This window comes from Phacochoerus africanus, chromosome 7, assembly GCF_016906955.1.
Source record: "Phacochoerus africanus isolate WHEZ1 chromosome 7, ROS_Pafr_v1, whole genome shotgun sequence".
In the NCBI taxonomy this organism is placed as follows: Eukaryota; Metazoa; Chordata; class Mammalia; order Artiodactyla; family Suidae; genus Phacochoerus; species Phacochoerus africanus.
The window spans coordinates 3,255,491-3,274,495 of NC_062550.1; the positions used below are offsets into that span (position 1 = coordinate 3,255,491).

The following is a 19,005-nucleotide window of genomic DNA, read 5'->3' on the forward strand; positions in this document are numbered from 1 at the left end:
ATTATTTTATATCTGCTTTCTAACTGCCTGGAACCACCAGAGTAAAGTGACAGGTTAGATTCCGTTTGCTCTTCCCGGTAGCCCCGGGTGTCCCCAGAGGGTCTGGTCCAGGGAGGGGATGCCAGAGCCTGCTCGGAAAAGATGGGCTTTGGGATTGCCGCTGTTTAGTATGAGACAGAAGGGGCCTGTCAGCCCCTGAGCACTGCGTATAAGGCACCCAAGATCAGGAACAAGCACACACCGAGACGCCAAGGCCAGTCCTGGCGCTGGGAACCTGCGCGGCTCTGCCCCACACGTCCTGGGGGCAGACACGTCGGGCGGGCTCTGCCACAGTATGGAAACAGTGTCTGGGGGACTCGGGGTCTGTGGCTTCTGCCACACGCCCGGGTTGGGCTCTGGAGGTGCCAGAGAACCAGCTGGTGTGAATCACTGCCACCGGCATCTTCCAAAGGGCCGGGATCTTTGGTAACAGCCCACAGGGAGCGATTCCCTGAAGAGCAGCCAGCCACCCACTGCGCAGGCCTGGCTCGTGTCTCCTGGGAAATCGGTGCCGCCCAAGCTGGGTCCGAGGCAGCCTTGCTGGTGGGAATGGCACAGACTCGCCTGCGCATATCTGGCACGTGAAGCACGACGAAGGGAACAGGCTTACAGGGAAACAAATCCCGCGTGGCTCAGGAGCGAGAAGCCCTGATGTGTGTGTGCCTGTGTGCGAGCGTGTGTGCGTGAGCTCGTGTGCAGGGCACACACAGTTGTTTCAGCTTCCTTTGTGTTTCCAACCCGTCCAAAGCCAGGCTACTAACAATTAACACTGATTTCAGAAGAGTCCCAATGTTTGTTATTAGGTGCATGATTGCACGTTAATAAAACATTTATACTAGGATTTTCAAAAACTCCAATCACAGTATTTAAGACACAGCTATTAACACAGCTCTTTTCACCACAGAGTGTGGAAAAGGTAGTGATACTGGAACACAAACACTGTAATCTTGCCCAAAAGGGGACTGAGTGGTAGCCATCTCCTATGAGGTACATTTTTTTAGGCCTGAAAAAAGGACCAGACCATCTGGGCCTTTTAAAAAGACATTTTCCCAGGAGTTCCCGCTGTGGCGCGGTAGGGATTAGCGGCGCCTCTGCAGTGCCAGGACGCGGGTCTGATTCCTGGCCCGGCACAGTGGGTTAAAGGATCCGGCATTGCTGCAGCTGCAGCGTGGGGCACAACTGCGGCTCTGATCTGATCCCTGGCTGGGGCACTCCTTGTGCTGCAGGGCAGCCAAAAAGAAAAACAAAAAACAAAAAAAACCCATTTCCCCAAAATGAATGCTTTTACCTTTGAAAAGCTAAGCCACTCGTCTTCAGGGCCTGTGGCTCCCTCCTCCTTGTCCCAAGAGGCAGGGCTCGTTGGGGTGGGGGTGGCACCGCGCTGTACGGTTCCTCACATAAGGCACGTCAGCTGCTGGGCGGGGCAGGGAGGAAGGGCGAGAGGGGAGGCTGGTTCTTACCCCCTCTGGGAAAAACATGGAGGGTTTGCACATGTGACCCAAACTAGCAAACATCTGAAAGTAAAAAACCTGACCCAGATCTTAATTTGCTGCTTGTGACATAAAAATGGATATTTCTTCGATTTTTTTTCGGCCATGCCCATGGCACGTGGAAGCTCCTGGGCCCGGGATCGAACCCTTGCCGCAGCAGAGACAATGCTGGATCCTTAAGCCACTGAGCCACATAGGAACTCATTTTTATTTTGCAAATAGTGCAATTAACAGCCACGGGATCACTGAAACCCTCGATGTTATTACCAGTTGCTTCAGTCAAGATGTGAGCTTGAAGCGGAAGCAGTTGGGCTGTGGTATGTGGACGAGGCTTCCAGAAGGAGCGGCCGTTGTGTTTCCCAGCGGGGCCACATCAGAGAGGCCCCTCGTTCTCAGAGGGGTGGAGGGAAACGGTTATTTCTCTCGTTAGACTGAAATTCCCGGGAAGCAGCTGGTCTGCTGAGAGCCCCGCTCTAGATCCCAGAAGGCATCCAGGCGCCTCAAGCTGGAAGCGGTGCGTGGAGATCAGCCCTGGGCAGCGGCCTCTCGCTCTCGGTTCTAATGCGCGGCCCCCCGCCCCCCCCAGAGCACCCCACTCTAATGAAATGAGCTTGAGGAACCTGCCGCAGTCCACGAACACAGCACGATGGAAGGTGCTAGGGCACTGTTTCAACGAGAGCATCAGGTTTCTCGCCAAACTTCCAGCGTCACATTTTGGTTCATATTAGGGTTTCCAGAGCCGCTGGTCTCCCGTGTTCTGAGTGGGACCAAAGGGCTGCCTTGGGTTTCACCCTCGTGTGTTTTACAGGCTGAGGGTGGATGACTCTTTTCCCGAACTGTCTTAAAATGTCACCTAAACACTGATAGAGATCTCAGCAGAAACTCAGACCTCAACCTTCGGAGCCCAGTCTTAGATCTTTCTGGGCAGAGGGTCTCCAGGGAACACGCCGCGGGGAGCATCCTCGCCCTGGGGAGGACAGGGTCCAGTCTGTGGGGCGCTGGCAGGGGGGCCGGGCCGTCTGGACATCCCTGCTGGCAGGAAGCTGAGAGTCCCCTCAGCTGTCAACTGGATGCCAAGACCTGGTTGGGAAAAAATCCTCCATCCCAGCGGGTCCCTGTAAGTCCGCCTGGACCAAGGCTTAAGAGAAGCTGCGCCACAAGAAATTGAGAGCAAGTACAGACACCCTCGCTTGGGAACCGCCCGTGCCCACAGCACCCACGCCGTGCACTGGTGAGTGACTGTGGCAAAAATCCTCCCTGGACGCTTCTTGATAATCAGGAAGCCCTCAGTTGATGGCATCGACCTTGGTTTGGGCGACAGTATAATTTCTTTGCCTCGCCTGAATGGACACCGGCACTGCAAACCTAAGACCAAGTGACCTCCAGCAACATGTGCAGCCAACAGGCCACGCTGACCTCCAGGAAGCTCCTCGCCGCACCCTCGCCCATCTTTAGGGTGGGGAAGACGCCAGCCCGACCCCCTCAAGGGGCCGAGAACCGGAGGAGACAGCAGGACCCTGCGCTGACAGCCTAGGTGGGCAGCCGTGAGTACCTGACATGTTCTAAAAGGGCACTTGGGGTGAAGAGGTGCTTTGAGGTACTTTCCCTGGGTCCCTGGAAGCCCCTCCAAAAGGCCAGGCCGGTGGTCAAGTGGGTCCCGGCCGCGAGCACCGGACTCCCTGGTTAAAACAATGGGCCTATATTTACACAGGACTTTTTAAGACACCCCCGAGACAGGTGGGGCCATGGGCCAAGACAAAAAACAAAAGAGACCCCACAGGTTCCCGGTGTCGCAGCCGTGTTTAAAAAGGACTCAGGCCGTCAGGCCGGGAGGACACAGGTGCGGCTGGGGGGCGGGTGAGGCCTGGGCAAGCCACGGTCTGACCAAGGCTGGCCTGGAGGCACCCCCCCATCCCCATCTGCAGGCTCCTGCACGCCCAGCAGGTGTGGCTGAAGAGGGGGCGGGCAGGTCACTGCAGGCGGGGACCATCGCCCGGGGCTCACTCCTGTGCAGCAACTTCTGCGCATTCGTACTTTAAGGCTCCCTTCAAACACGCCCCTTTAAAAAGCCCTATAACCTTCCAGCCCGGCGTGCACACAGCCAAGGTCAGCAGACCCCGGGCCCTAACCCCAGGCGGTCTGACTACGGAGTCCCGGGGCCCTTCACGGTAACGGTGCCTTTTGATAGCTCTGCCGAGACAGCCGTCGTGTAGATCTGGGGAAACAGCAGGTGCCGAAGGACTGCTTCACTCTTCATCACCGTCCAACAAAGGCTCTTCCACGTGCCTGGAGCTTCTGCTCAGATCTCAGGATTCTGCGCTGTTGCTGAGACCTGCACTCAGTCCTTGAACCCGTCCGTGTCCTTGTTTTCTGTGGCCCGGTGTAGGGAACACTCGGGAACGGCGGGACGGTGCGTGCTCTGCTCTTAAAATGAAAGGAGGGAATCCTTTTAACGAGCAGAGCTCTGGCGGGCATTCTGGACGTCTCTCCCCTGGACTCACATTCCTTATTTACGCCCGGGCCTGCATCCTCTTGGCCAGGATGCCTGAAACTCATCCCACAGGAGGGCTGCAGAAAGGTCACAGGGAAACTGGAGACAAGGCGGGAAAGACAGACGGGCTCTGGTGCGCTGGCCACACTCAAACCACACCTGCCGACGGCTGGGGCGCCCCGTTGCTGACAGTCCCAGATGTCACGGGCAAGGTGTCCTACAGCCCACAGGCTTCTCAATGGATGGCGGGGGCAGAAGTCAGCGTGGGGCACCCCCAACCAGAAATGCCTAGGAGGCAGGGGGAGGGGGCGCTGCAGGAGGAGCATCCAGACGGAGGCTGTCTGGTAATCTGGGGTCTCTGGGGAGTATGGCGTTTCCTGCCACAAGCGGAGGAAGGGAGGAACCAGGCTGAAATAGTGGTTGAAGAGCAGGTCGAGGTGGTGAAACCGGGTCCCGCCATGTCCTGCGTCCACCCCGAGGGCAGCGGGCTCCACACTCCTGGTTGGAAGCTTCTGGAACCTGTTTCCATTGTCCCTTATGCTGACATGTTTACTTGACACCTAGCAAGCCGTAGGGGTGCTCTTCCATTGTTCCTATTTAAAATACTGCTGTATATGATACCGGTGAGTAGCTGGTCTCAATTTGACAATCAGTGCTCTGAGAAATCTTTGATTAGGTGACCTAACATCCTGAGTGGCCATTAGTACCTCTGTTATTTAAAGTGAATTTCTTCCTATTAAGAAGTGAGCAATGGCAAGTGACTTCCAAGCTGAGGTCACCTGTGGCCTCCTCAGTGGCTTCGCCTGGGGCATCGCTGGTGGTCCAGCTGGGCCCCGAGAGAGCCAAGAGCTCGCTAATGCCGCTGATGCAGGACCTGGGCCGGCGGTCAGCTCGTGAAATGAAAACTGTTTCAGGCAGGTTTTACGAGAATCCAAACAGAATGAACAACGCTTCTGAGAGCCTGAAGGTTCACTTTCTAGGCTGCGTCCATTTGGACGGATCTGTCCCCCGGAGCCGGAGGCAGCACACACCCAGAACCAGAATCCAGCCCACAACCCCGAGACCTCGGGCAAGCCGCAGCCCTCCAGGCTCAGCAGCCCAGGAGAAAACACGGCCTCGGAACCCTGCGACTCCACACTTAACTCCTTGGTGACTCAGGGCGACCCTTGGTGGGCGTCATTCTGAAGCAGACATGCTTTTATTTGCCTCCAACAGATCCTTTGACTGGATCATTCAAAAACTAAAACTAAAAATAAATCAGCACATGTGTGGTGTGCAAGAGGGTGTCCTAATGGAAACGTCTGCTTTTTTCTCGTCCGAGTCACCATTTCACTTATAATACTCCTGATCCCGGGGGAGTTCCCGTTGTGGCGCAGTGGAAACGAATCCAACTAGTAGCCATGAGGATGCAGGTTGGATCCCCGGCCTCACTCAGTGGGTCGGGGATTGGGCGTTGCCCTGAGCTGGGGTGTAGGTCACAGACGCGGCTCAGATCCCGTGTTGCTATGGCTGGGGTGTAGGCTGGCAGCTGTAGCTCAGTTCAACCCCTAGTCTGGGAACTTTCATATGCTGAGGGTGCAGCCCTAAAAAGCAAGACAAATTTAAAAAAATAATGCTGATCTTGGCAATTTTATCCAATTCAATCTGAACCATTTTCTTTTCTTTTTCTTTTTCTTTTTGAGCTGAACCTGCAGCATGTGGAAGTTCCCGGGCCAGGGATCGAATTGGAGCCAGAGCTGCTACCGACACCATAGCTGCAGCAATGCGGGATCCTCAGCCCACTGCACTGGGCTGGGGACCAAACTGGCACCTCCATAGAGACAAGCTGGATCATTAAACCACTGGGCATAGCGGGAATGCCAATCCTAACCATCCTTTAACAGCAAATAATCAGACCTTCTAGAACCAAACTTCCTAAAGACAGAGGAGGAGGGGTGTCAAGGGTACAACCAGGTTGTGAGCACTGTGGGTCCAAGAGGCCTCCAGAGACCCCAGGATCCTTAACCCAGGGGGGCAATGGAACTGGCAGACCCAGCCCAGTCTGGCTCAGAGGAGGGCACTGCTGAAGGTTCTCTGCTGGGACAACTGATCTACCCTGGTGGACAGAAAAAGAGAACTTCCAGGTCTGAGTGCTCTGGACAAAACCTATAATCAGCACTGCCTTCATCTCTGGGCAAGGCTGAACAGTTAGTTGATCTTTAAGGCTGAAACACCTATTTTATTTTGCCCCCCCCTTTTTTTTTTGCTTTTTAGGGCCGAGCCCACGGCATATGGAGGTTCCCAGGCTAGAGGTCGAATCGGAGCTATAGCTGCCAGCTTACACCAACACCACAACAACGTGGCATCCGAGCTGCATCTGCGACCTACACCACAGCTCACGGCAACGCCGGATCCTTAACCCACTTAACCCACGGAGCGAGGCCAGGGATCGAACCTGCAACGTCATGGTTCCTGGTCAGATCATTTCTGTGGCACCACATTGGGAACTCCCGAAACACCTATTTTTGATGTTGGAAAATCACCTTCTATGTGGATTTGGAAAAGGAGACCACCCTCGAAATCCTGGTAAAAAACACCAGCCTGTCATGAATCCTGAGACCAAGGAAAAAAAACCACCATTTCATCCCCGCCCCCAACCCCCCCCCCACCCCGGTTCTCCAGCTGAGACCCCGAGCCCGCCCCGACCCCAGGCCATGCTATAAAGTCACCTTCTCCACTCCAGGGAGCAGCTACCACCATCAAGAGTTAAAAAAATAAAGCTGCATATTTTGGAAAGCAACGTAGAAAAAGACCACAGAGCTGCCTTGACAGAGGGAGCTTCAAAGCGACATCGACAAGTCACTTGTCACTGTGCCCCTGGAAACACCACCGCGGCCCCCAAACCACCTGACTCGGCTGGTTCAGATCTGGGAGGAAATGGGGGTGAGAGGAATGGGGAGCCAATGTGCTTCCGAGTCTGTCCGGTTCCCGCTGACCACAGAGAACCAAGTTTGGGGGGGGGGCGGTGCTGGCGACGTGGCTTTCTGGGACCTTCTCCACAAACCTGGGAACAACAGGCTTTCCCGTATTAGTTACAACCACGAAAATGGCGAACTGAAATGGAACCACTGCGTTTGGATAGCTTATCACATTGTTCTTGGAAAGTCTAAATCCTATGCTTAAAAAACAGCGTGTTGTCTTTCTTCAAATTCGGGACACAGAACTGAAGTCCTTCAAATAAATATTCTGCTGCTTTTTCAAAATACCTAACCTTCGGGGACATCTAGATTTACACCATTACAAAAGTTTTAAAAGTGCTGATTAGTTTTCCAAATCCTAAAGGAGCATTAGCGTCAAGAGGTGGCCGCGTTCTGAGGTGAATTCAAGGGTAAAGGACTAAGGTGGCACAAAGCGTCCTGCGCTGGTTAACAGCGAGGAGGCGGGGGGCGCCACCATCAGGCCGCTGACCCGCTGCCTTCTTGTTTTCCAAGCCCTGAGGCCCAGGCACTCATCATCAGCCTTTCCAGACTCCGCTCCCTCTTCGGAGAACTGGTTAAACAGAGAGACGTGGAATAATAGGATTCCGGTTACCTAGAGCTGGTTATGCTTTCCGTTGTCCAAGGTGCAAAGCCGCGTTGCTCCCATGTCTCACCTGTAGTGCTGTTGCCTTAAAAAACAAAAAAACAAAGACAAAACCCTGGGAAAGTTTCTTCGGTGCGCACTGGGCCGCGCCCTCAGTACATGTCCCTGTAAATTTCCTGCAGCAGCGGGTGCAGCGCGGCGTCCGCCTCCGTCTTCTTGATCACCTGCACCAGCTGCGCATGCTCCGTGACCAGCTGCCGCAGGTCCGCCAGCTTTTGCAGGAGTTTGGGGAAGAGAAAGACGTCGTCGGGGTGGTTGGTCTGCAAGTGGAGTTTGAGCACATGCACGATACCCTCCTGCATTCTCTCAATGTGTCCTACGTTTAGGAGGCCGGGCCGGTCTATCCTCAAAAGAAAGAAGAGAGGTCTGAGCTGGAGGAGCCCCAGGCTAAGGCCTCAGAGGTGTCGTGCAGGTGGCGGAGCCCCGCACTCGGCTCTGATGCGGCCCTGCTGGCGGCAGGCTTAGCCGTCTTGGCTACCGTCCCCGTGCCGAGAAGACAGAACGAGACTTCTCCAGAGTCTCCAGGCCCACCAGGGGCAGACAAGACAGAGGGCTGCTGTCTTAAAACGCCCTTTCGGGGTGGCCCCTTCCTTGGGGTTTTGTCTAATCATCAGCATCGTCACCCCCCAGACACGAGGAGCAGCTCTATGGTCAACCACTTCTGCATAATGTGGGACATGAAATGCTTCTCCGTGTCCCCCCTAGATACTCGGTTTCAACCATATTGAAAGAATGGGGTGTGTCCCACTTGAAACACCATCAGAGGGACCTTCTAAGATAAATCAGCTCAAAAGATGGTGGGGCAAGAAATGAATGGGAAGATGGATACGGGCTGGAGAGGATGCCGAGGCCTCCCGGGGGTGGGGGGTGGGGGGTGTCCTGAGGCCTGGTGCAGGGACGGTGACATGGACACCAGGTGACAAACCTGGGGAGGCTGGGACACAGGCACCAGACTTCCCAGCACAGCTCAGACCGTCCTGCATCCTTGTCCAGAAAAATCACAGCCCGCCTTCCCTATTCAGGAGGCACCGCTCTCTAGAGCCCCGCTCAGGACCAGGACTTTCGAGTGTTGCTGATGACATGGATTTCTCATGGTTTGCTGCTGCGGTTGCTATTGTAAAAGGATTATTCAGCGTTTAAACAGAGATTTTAAAAATGAGTAGGAGAACCCCTTCTCATACCTTGGACTCCATCGTACAGATTTCATGTATACCTCACCAGACATTTTTCTGATGTAGGGTTGTAATTTCCTCTAGGCCTCTGTGGTCCCACTACTTATATAAACAGCTGTGCGTTGTTTTTTTTACCCGCCACACTACATCTTGAGCACACAAAGGGCAGCGGCAGGTGACGTGCAGCTGCCTCGCCAGTCGATGCTTCAGGCCTGGCGGAGCCCGGCCGCCCTCACCCAGCGCCACCTACGGAGTCCTGCAGCCTCCGTTCCTCGAGGGAGGGGCTGTTGGGGGACAGACAGCTTCAGGCAGTTTGAGCGGACGGTTGCCCCGTGTGTCTGCCCCAAGGCTGGGTAAGGTCAGCTGAGTTTACAGGAGAGGGATGACCTTCTGAGATCCAGGACAGGGCTATTTAGGGCCATGAGACACCGAGGCAAAAATTTGGGGACAGCAGGGCCAGCTCCCCTGCAAGGGGCCCCCGTTTTCCTTCTCTGGGATCTACCTCCTTTGGCAAAGCACAGTTTGCTGTCACTGCCAGTTAGTGCCTGATGTTTTTCCTTATGAAACAGCATAAGTAGACCCGCTGAGACAGCGACTGTGCAAACACCTGTATGGCACAGAACGCTGGCTGTAATGCGGAGATGAGATTATAGTGACGTCGTTACAACACAGCCGGCCCTCGGGGTCTGCGGGGCCTTGGATCAGGGCCTCCTGCAGATGGCCAAACCTCAGATGCCTACCTGAGAGGGCACATAACCTGTGCACAGCCTCGTGCACACTTCAAAGGATCCCTAGATTACCCGCCACACCTAATACCATGTAAATGCTACGTAAATCATTGTCGGTGTCGGCACGTTCAAGTTTTCCTTTTTGGAACTTTCTGGCAATTTTTTTCCTAACTATTTTGGAGCCACAGTGGGTTGACTCTGCAGACACCGAACCCGCACATGTGGAGGGTCTATTGTATATGATAATATTACACACCATGCATTATAATTATATCTGATATGTAACAGATGTTAGGTATGGATAATAGATACAACTCCATGATAATTATTTATACTTAAATATGAATAAATTATATATAAATGATAGATAATGTAATCGATTACATTATCTATTGTTTATGGACTATATAAATATATTGAATTTGTAACAGGATGGAGTGTATATTATGTAATTACGTAGATGTGTGTTCGTGTGATTACACAGGACTCTTTATACTTTACAAATGTGTTTCTGTGTTGACACATATGTCAGATTATATATTAACACATCTGTTTCTATATGAACGACTGGGTAGATTATATATCGACACGTGCGTTGCTAAATTCACGAATGCCGCACTGTGACACGACTTTGATGTCCCTCTCGGTAAGTTCCAGTCAGCGGTGACGTGGGGGCTCAGACGCCTGCCTACCTGCCAGGGCTGGTCCCGTCCCACTCTCACGGGGTTTCCCACTGTCGGCTTCTTCGAGAGAGGAGGCTGCAGGCGGCACTGCCCCAGCAGGTGAAGGCAGCAACTTACCTCCGCAGCAAATGATAGCAGCCACAAAGAGGGAGAGGTCACTGTCGTCCAGCTCCAGCGCGTTGAACTTCATCGCGAAGTCAAACTTGGGCTCCATGATGTCGCAGAAGGGCTTCCTCAGGCTCTTCAGGAACTCGCGCGTGATGAAGCCATTGCCGTACGCCACCAGCATCCCGTCCTTGTTCATCACAGAGGACAGCATGGCGAAGATGGCCTCGTAGACGCCGTACTTCAGCAGCGTGACCTGGTCGTTCAAGTCCAAGCTTGCGAACCCCGGGATGGACTTGGCGAACTCCGTGAGCTCCGTGACGGTCTCGACGGACGTGCACTGGCAGCAGTGGAAGATGCGGACCTCCGCCTCCTTGTTCTGGATGCCGTTGGCCACCAGCTTGGCCACGAGCGTCTTCTCGGCCATGCACAGTGTCTCCATGTCGTGTATGACAAAAGGCTGAAACGAAAGACCCGGGGGTGAGCCGCGCGACGGGTGACAAGCTCTCCTCTTCGTCATCCAGACAAAAAGACAAGGCAAGATAGTTCACGACATTGGCATGGGAGTCCCCGTGGTAGCGCAGGGGCTTCGGGACCCTGCGTGGTCTCTGTGAGAGGGTGGGTTCCACCCCTGGCCTGGCTCTGTGGGTGAGGGATCTGGCCATGCTGCAAGCTGCAGCATAGGTCGCAGATGCGGATGGGATCCAGCGTTGCCTGGCTGTGGTGTAGGCCCCAGCTGCAGCCTTGATTTGACCCTTGGCCTGGGAACTTCCATATGCTGCAGGTGCAGCCCTAAAATAGAAAAAAAAAAAAATGTCACGTCCATGACACAGAGCCTTAAACCCCAGCGCAGGGCCCTCTCAGCAGGGGACATTGTGAAACAGGGGGCACACCCAGGAAGCCCGCGCTGGGCTACTTTTATGGGAGACATTCTCATAAACAGACTTCAATGGTAACAAGGGTTCCATTTCATCTTTGTAAAATTAGCACTTGGATTTTAGAAGGTAGGCCTCCTTAACAGGTAAAATTTGGAGTCACTGGAATTCAAAACAAGGGCTAACATTAAAAAACCATGTCTATTAGGCGTTCCTGTCTTGGCACAGTGGAAACAAATCTGACTAGGAACCGTGAGGTTGTGGGTTCGATTCCTGACCTGGCTCAGTGGGTTAAGGATCCAGTATTGCCATGAGCTGTGGTGTAGGTCACGGCGTGGCTCAGATCTGGCATTGCTGTGGCTGTGGTGCAGGCCGGGGGGCTACAGCTCCAGTTGGACTCCTAGCCTGGGAACCTCCATATGTCTCAGGTGTGGCCCCAAAAAGCAAAAAAAAAAAAACAAAAACAAAAACCCAAAACCAAAAAACCCCAAACCATCTTTATTAAAGCCAAAGAGGAAGCTTATATTTAACTTTAGAATGTCCCTTTTATTATTTTTTATTTTTTTTTGGCTGCGCCCAAAGCATGCAAAAGATCTGGGGTCAGGGCTTGAACCCGTGTCACAGGTGCAACCCAAGCCACACCAGTGACAATGCCAGGTCCTTAACATGCTGAGCCACCAGGGAGCTCCTGGAATGTGCCTTTCATAGTCCAGCTTGAATATGAATATATGTGACCTTACAGGCGGTCACTTCAAATCAATGGAGCACATGGTAATGATTTTAAGCAGCGCAAGACAGAAAGCTGCCCACTCTCTTCCCAAGTCACTCCACACCAAGCCCAGAAAGCTCCCCTAACTGGCATATATGAACTTTGCTCATACTAGACATTGTTCTGCGTGTTAGGGATGTTGCAACAATTCGTCTCCAAAATACATTTAAACAGCATTATCTGTGACAAATCAGGCAGCGCCATCTTTGAGGAGAAATTTAATGGTGAACTATTGGTAGAACTGCTTTGGATGAAATTATTTAATATGCTTTTGGTGAGGTTTTACTACACATTTCTAGACAGAGTATAAAATGTAAGCATGAGTTGTGTTTGTTGGCTTGTCTTTTCAGGGTCACACCTGCGGCATATGGAGGTCCCCAGGCTAGGAGTCGAATCGGAGCTTTAGCTGCTGGCCTGCACCACAGCCACAGCAATGCCAGATCCAACGCGTCTGCCACCTAAGCCATAGCTCATGCCCACCCTGGATCCTTAATCCACTGAGCGAGGCCAGGGATCGAAGCTACATCCTCGTGGATGCCAGTTAGATTTGTTTCCACTGAGCCTCCATGGGAACTCCCCACATAGCAAGCATGTTTTTCAATCTAAAGACAACTGAAGTTGTAGGTAAAATATTTCAACCTAACAGCAGGAAAGAGCCCAATACGTGGTGCAAGGGGGCTGTGCTCTAGGGTGGCACCCCGCCGGGCAGCTCTGCCTGCAGTGAGCACAGACGGAGAGGAGAGACTGGCCCCGAGCTGGGTGCTTCCGAGCTGGGCGCTCCCGAGCAGGCAGTCCACCCTGAATTCCTGAGCTGGGTGGGGAGACAGGAGGAGGGCCATGCCTGGACACGTAGAGGGCAGGGGTGGGAAGCGAAGTGGCTTGGAGCAAACATGCATGAAGACGATACAGTGGCCGACCCCCGGAAGCTTCCTTTCAAGTGGTACCCACGGCGCTCTGGTTTGGAAGTGGGGGCAGAAGCAGGCAATCGACCCTTAGCTGTACCCTGAATTCCACTGTGCCCATCCGGTGAAGCCCGTTCCTGGACACCTGGTCTGTATGCATTTCCTTAAGACCCACATGCAGGTCCCTCTCCCAGAGTAACAGAGTCCTCAACCGTCCAAACTGCACCTCCGGCCTGACCAGCTCCTTCTAAGAGCGTGCGGCTCTCGGCGGGAAACGAGAAGGATGCCCTATGGGAATCAGGTTAATGTTAAACAAGAGTCTTTGGTTAAGAGTAAAGATGGCTTCCGTGTTTGCTTTCCATTCTGAAACCCAAGGGGTTCTCAGAAAGATCCAAAACATTCAAAGAGATTAAAAAAAAAAGGGGGGTTGCTCTAATTCGGGGCTATCCTAATCATTCCCAGGATGGACATTCAAAGGGAAAAGATGATTTTGCTTTTTACACCCCTGGGATCCAGAAAGGGTCTAGGTATGCAAGCCTCTGGGGCCACCTGGTGTGGGTGCGGCTTTACCCACTTACCAGAGTCTGCTGGAACCCTTCTGAAGTGTCTCCGGGATTTAATTGGAGAATCCACTGAAGAATGAAAAGGCTCGGTTAAAAAAAAAAAAGAGGTTTGGTTTGTTCATGAAACAAAGCCGCTTGTGAAAGACTTTCTTTTCCTGTGACTAAAAATTCCAGCCTGTAATTCCCAAGAAGGACCGCTTCAAGCTAGTCATTACGACAAATTAAACCTGTTTCGCCACACTCATAGGACAAAGGCAAAAGGTCTTTATTGGCCAACCCTGGGCCATCCCGCTCTTTGAAGGCAGCTCGGAGATGAGTTTGGTAACAGAGACAAAGGCTTCGCTGACCATGGGGTGGGGACAGGGTGGCGCTGGCTGGGCAGACGGCGCGTGGGGTCCCTCTTCGTTGCTACCGAGAGGGTCCGGAGCCGTCCACAAAGACAATACAAGTAAAAACCTCCTGCAACAAAGGGCCCTTTCTAAGCCCTGAGATGTCACATCCTCCTCATCGGAGAAAAGGAAGGCATCGGGTAAGAAGCGGGGGACTCGGGACGAGAGGTTAGTTTTAGGAGAAAGGGCGCAAGAACTCACTCTGAGTGGGAAGCAATGTCTTTTGCTGGCATCCAGAAGCCCTGCCTAGAATCTTAAGAAACAACCTTGGTAAACTATTAACCCAGGTGTTTTGGGGGTGCATCAAGTGACACAGTCACATCATAATGACTTGGTTGCTGGGAGCTTCGAGGTGGATCAAATGGGACGGGAGTTGCTGGTAGGCTACGTTTTATTTATTTGTTTGTTTGTCTGTTTGTTTATTTTTTGTCTTTTTGCCTTTTCTAGGGCCACTCCCTCAGCATATGGAGGTTTTCAGGCTGGGGGTCTAATCAGAGCTGTAGCCGCCGGCCTACGCCAGAGCCACAGCAACGTGGGATCCGAGCCACGCCTGCAACCTACACCACAGCCCACGGCAACGCCAGATCCTTAACCCACTAAGCAAGGCCAAGGATCGAACCCGCAACCTCATGGTTCCTAGTCGGATTTGTTAACCACTGCACCACAACGGAAACTCCTGTTTGTTTATTTATTGTCTTTTTGTCTTTTTAGGGCCGCTCCCACGGCACATGGAGGTTCCCAGGCTAGGGGTCTAATCCCAGCTGTTGCCATCCACCTACGCCAGAGCCACAGCAAAACCAGATCCGAGCCATGTCTTTGACCTACACCCCAGCTCACGGCAACACCGGATCCTTAACCCACGGAGCGAGGCCAGGGATCGAACCCACAACCTCCTGGTTCCTAGTCAGATTCGTTTCCGCTGTGCCACGACGGGCACTCCCTAGGCTATGTTTTATCATCTCTGAACGAAATGCTGCCATTCCATTGTCTCTCACTGGCCTCGGGGATAAATGCTATTTTCTCAGCGTTTAGGACACATTTCCTCCTCCCTCCTCTGCGACTCCAGGGGCTGCGGTGCCAGCGCTTCAGACTCTACTCAGCAGCGGCCAAGCCACCTACCGGGTTATTGCTGGCCTTTCCCGCGAGGATGACCCGGGCCTTGACCTTGTTCATGTTGAAGTTCTTCAAGTAGGCCTCGTAAATCCTCTTGGCGAGAGACTTGAGATCTGCGGTCTCGGCATCTTCTAGGTCATGTTCACATGTGAGGATTTCTGCTTTCAATTTGGCTTTTTCAGACCTTGGCATGCGCCCAAATCGAATTGCTGGGGGGGTTGGAGGGGAGAGACGGGGGCGGGGGGGGGGGGACAGAAAACACACAGAAATGAACAGCACAGCCCGAACGACGGCCACCAGCTGGATGAGAAGTCAAGCTGCGAGGGAACATTCACGGGTCAGTGAAAACCCACTTCTCAACTCGGAAGAGACGGAAATAAAAAAATCAAAGTCCCAGAATTTTTTTTTTTTTTTTTTTTTTGCTGCTCTGCAGCATGGGCAGTACCCAGGCCAGGGCCAGGGATCAGATTCAAGCTGCAGGTGCGGCAACAGCAGAATTTAACCCACTGTGCCAGGCCAGGGATCGAACCTGTGTCCTGATGCTGCAGAGACCCCGCCGCCGATCCCCTTGCACCGGCGTGGGAACGCCTCCAGGGCTTTTTCAAAAGGTTAAAATAAAAAAAAGAAATACGCATTTATCAGAAGGACGGGCTTCAGGCCACTTAACATCATTAGGTACCACACAGTCAAGCCTTTTGGGGTTTTGGAGTTTTTTTTGTTTCTTTGTTTTTTTGTCTTTTTGCCTTTTCCTGGGCTGCTCCCTCGGCATATGGAGGTTCCCAGGCTAGGGGTCGAATCGGAGCTGTAGCCGCCGGCCTACACCCCAGCCACAGCAACGCAAGATCCCAGCCATGTCTGCAACCTACACCACAGCTCATGGCAATGCCAGATCCTTCACCCACTGAGCAAGGCCAGGGATCAAACCCGCAACCTCATGGTTCCTAGTCGGAGTCGTTAACCACGGAGCCACGACAGGAACTCCGAGCCTTTCGGTTAAGGAGACGAATCGTGTGAGCCTAAGAAGTCTACGTAACACTTGTTTCTTTTTCCAGAAGGTAAACATGCAGCTCTCAGGAATGCATTATTTTACATTTATTTTCCCATAGTAATTGGCATGTTTTAAAATGAGAGTATGACTTAAGTACAGACTTAAGTTCATGATTTAATGAACATGATTGAAATGGCACATGCTTCATACGCAGGATACGAACACTAAGGCGGCCCCGTGATTTCCAGTTGGTTTCAAACATCTCACGCCAAAGTTTTGCCACGTGCTGTTTCTCAGTAATTCTGAGGATCTGCTGGACTGTCGTGATTTTTTGAGACTTATTTTCTCAGGCGAGCATCTCACAAAAGGATCTCGGTATTGTTGCAGCATATACATTCAAAAGACAGTCCATTCGGACCCGACCCGGGAGGTAAACGGAGGTGTTTGGCCAGAGACAACCTTACCTACCGTTATGGGACATCCCGGCCGAGAGGCACTTGTGGAAACGACAATACTGGCACTTATTCCGATTCTTTTTCTGAATCTTACAGCTCCGATCACATTTGTCATAGACCAGCTTTAGCCGAATGGTTCTCCGAAAGAAACCCTGCCGATTAGCATACAGTTTAGTAAAGAGTAGGGACCACTGACGAATCAGTGTCACCCCTTTAGTCACGCTGCCTGTTTATTTATCATCTCTCTCTCTCTCTCTCCTTTTTTTTTTTAAGGGCCGCACCTGCAGCATATGGAAGTTTCCAGGCCAGGGGTCCAATCGGAGCTGCCGCTGCCAGCCGACACCACAGCCACAGCCGTGCAGGATCTGAGCCACATCTGCGACTTACAAGGAGTTTGTGACAGTGCCGGGTCCTTGACCCACTGAGCGGGGCCAGAGGTTGAACCCGCATCCTCATGGATTCTAGTCAGGTTCATTACCGCTGAGCCACAACAGGAACTCCCTTTGTTTCTTTTTTAGAAAAAAATTTTTTATGGAGCATAGTTGACTTACAATGTGCTCGCTTCAGCTGCACAGCCAAGGGATTTCAGTTATACGTCTGCAGACATCCGTTCCTTTTCAGATTCCTCCCCCAAATAGGTTATTACAGAAGACTGAGTAGAGACCCCTGTGCTGACAGTAGGTCCTTGCTGACTATCCGCTTGGGTCCCTTTCTGATCTACAACCTCAGATCTTCTTCTTCTTCTTTTTTTTTTTTTGTCTTTTTGCTTTTTAGCCCGCACCCTCGGCATATGGAGGATCCCAGGCTAGGGGTCACCCCAGCCACAGCAACACAGGATCCGAGCCGCGTCTGTGACCTACACCACAGCTCACGGCAATGCCGGATCCTTAACCCATGGAGCGAGGCCAGGGATGGAACCCGCATCCTCATGGATGCTAGTCGGGTTTGTTAACCGCTGAGCCACGACGGGAACTCCCAGCAGATCTTATTCTTAGGAAGGATGGCGGGCATTTGTGTGCAGAACCAAAGGGACCACCCATAGTCCCTGAAAGGCCACCCTTCTCCCCGTCCAGGCTCCACGCACCTTGCAACCCTCACAGGCATGAACTCCGTAGTGGTAGCCCGAGGCTTTGTCCCCACAGATTCTACATTCGATGTTCAGTGCCACACTGGGCGACTCATCAGCACCAGCAGGAGCCACAGGGTAGGTGACGGACGAGGGGCTGGAGGCTGGAGACAGGGTGTCTGAGGGCAGAAGGGGAAGAGTCGTGAATATGCACGGCCTCACCATCCGGGGTCTAAACCAGGTTTCTTTTTTAAAAACTTTATTTATTTATTATTTTAATTATATTGGAGTATGGTTGCCTGAGAAAGTTGTGTTAAGAGTTCCCGGCATGGCTCGGTGATAACAAATCTTGCTAGAATCCAAGAGGATGCAAGTTCGATCTCTGGCCTGCGTGGCTGTGGCTGTGGTGTAGGCCGGTGGCTACAGCTCTGATTTGACCCCTAACCTGGGAACCTCCATGTGCCATGAGTACAGCCCTAAAAAGACCAAAAAAAAAAAAAAAAAGGTGTGTAGGTTTCAGGCATACAGCAGATTAAATCAGTTGCACATTTCCATATAGCTGTTCTTTTTCAGATTCTTCCCCATATAGGTTAGGACAAAGCATTGAGTAGATTACGCTGTGCTATACAGCAGGTCCCCGTTCCTTGTGTATTTTATACACATAGTGTGGAGCTGTCAAACCCGACCCCTAATTTATCCCTCCGGCCCCACATTTCCCCTTTGGTAACCATATGTTTGGTTTCAAAATCTTTGAGTCTGTTTCTCTTTCGTAAGTTCTTTCGAGGCGTTTTTGTTAGAGTCTACGTATTAGTGATCTCCTATGGTCTTTGTCTTTCTCTGTCTGGCTTACTTCACTTAGTATAAAAATTTCGAGGTCCATCCACGTTGCTGCAAATGGCATTGTTTCATTCTTTTTAATGGCTGAGTAACATTCCACTGTGTATCCGCACCGCTTCTTTATGAACCAGGTTTCTGAGGATGCGATTTCACAGGTGAGGCATTTAGAGGGTGGCATCAGCCAGTGAGCAGAGCCCTCATCCTGAGTCAGGCCTGACCTGCCCCCCTCCTGTGCTCCCAGAGTGACCAGCACAGGCATCCTCAGAGCCCCTGCACCCAAAAGGCTCCCCAACTGAGAAAGAACTTGACTGTTTAGTCCAAAAAAGCAAAAGTGACTAAATCATGGCCCTGCAGAAAGGGCCACTTAACAAGCAGCCAATGTACATGAATTGTCATTCTTAGTTGCCAAAAATTGACATGTATTACATAGAATTCATGGCTTTCTTTACTTCCTCCCTTCCGGCCCTTTTGTTAATTGTTAACTCAGTAAAATGCAAGAGAATACAGAAAAAAAAAATCCATGTGGGCAACACAAACGCACAACCCAGGAAAGAAAAAAAAAAAAATAAGCTGGATTTTCTTAAAATTAAAAACTTTTGGAAGTTCCTTGATGGCTCAGCAGGTAAAGAATCTGGGCTTGTCACTGCTGTGGTGCAGGATCGATCCCCGCCCCGGGAATTTTGGCATGCCATGGACACGGCTGAAAACAGACAAACAAA

General features: G+C 52.1%; 1 protein-coding gene across 5 annotated transcripts in view; it reads right to left on the reverse strand.

Moving 5' to 3' along the window:
• Positions 1–5,687: 5,687 nt before the first annotated feature.
• Positions 5,688–19,005, reverse strand: part of PPARA (peroxisome proliferator activated receptor alpha) — a 67,166-nt gene continuing 53,848 nt past the window's right edge. For 4 of the 5 annotated variants that reach the window (XM_047785980.1, XM_047785977.1, XM_047785976.1 and 1 more), the window contains 5 exons: positions 17,468–17,628; positions 16,397–16,535; positions 14,947–15,149; positions 10,342–10,789; positions 5,688–7,981 (listed from right to left, as the gene is read on the reverse strand). In XM_047785980.1, the coding sequence (XP_047641936.1) occupies positions 7,734–7,981; positions 10,342–10,789; positions 14,947–15,149; positions 16,397–16,535; positions 17,468–17,628 (1,199 nt within the window). In that variant the 3' untranslated portion in view covers positions 5,688–7,733. Of the gene's footprint in view, positions 7,987–10,341; positions 10,790–14,946; positions 15,150–16,396; positions 16,536–17,467; positions 17,629–19,005 lie in introns of all 5 variants that reach the window. The other variant, XM_047785978.1, reaches the window with a different exon arrangement.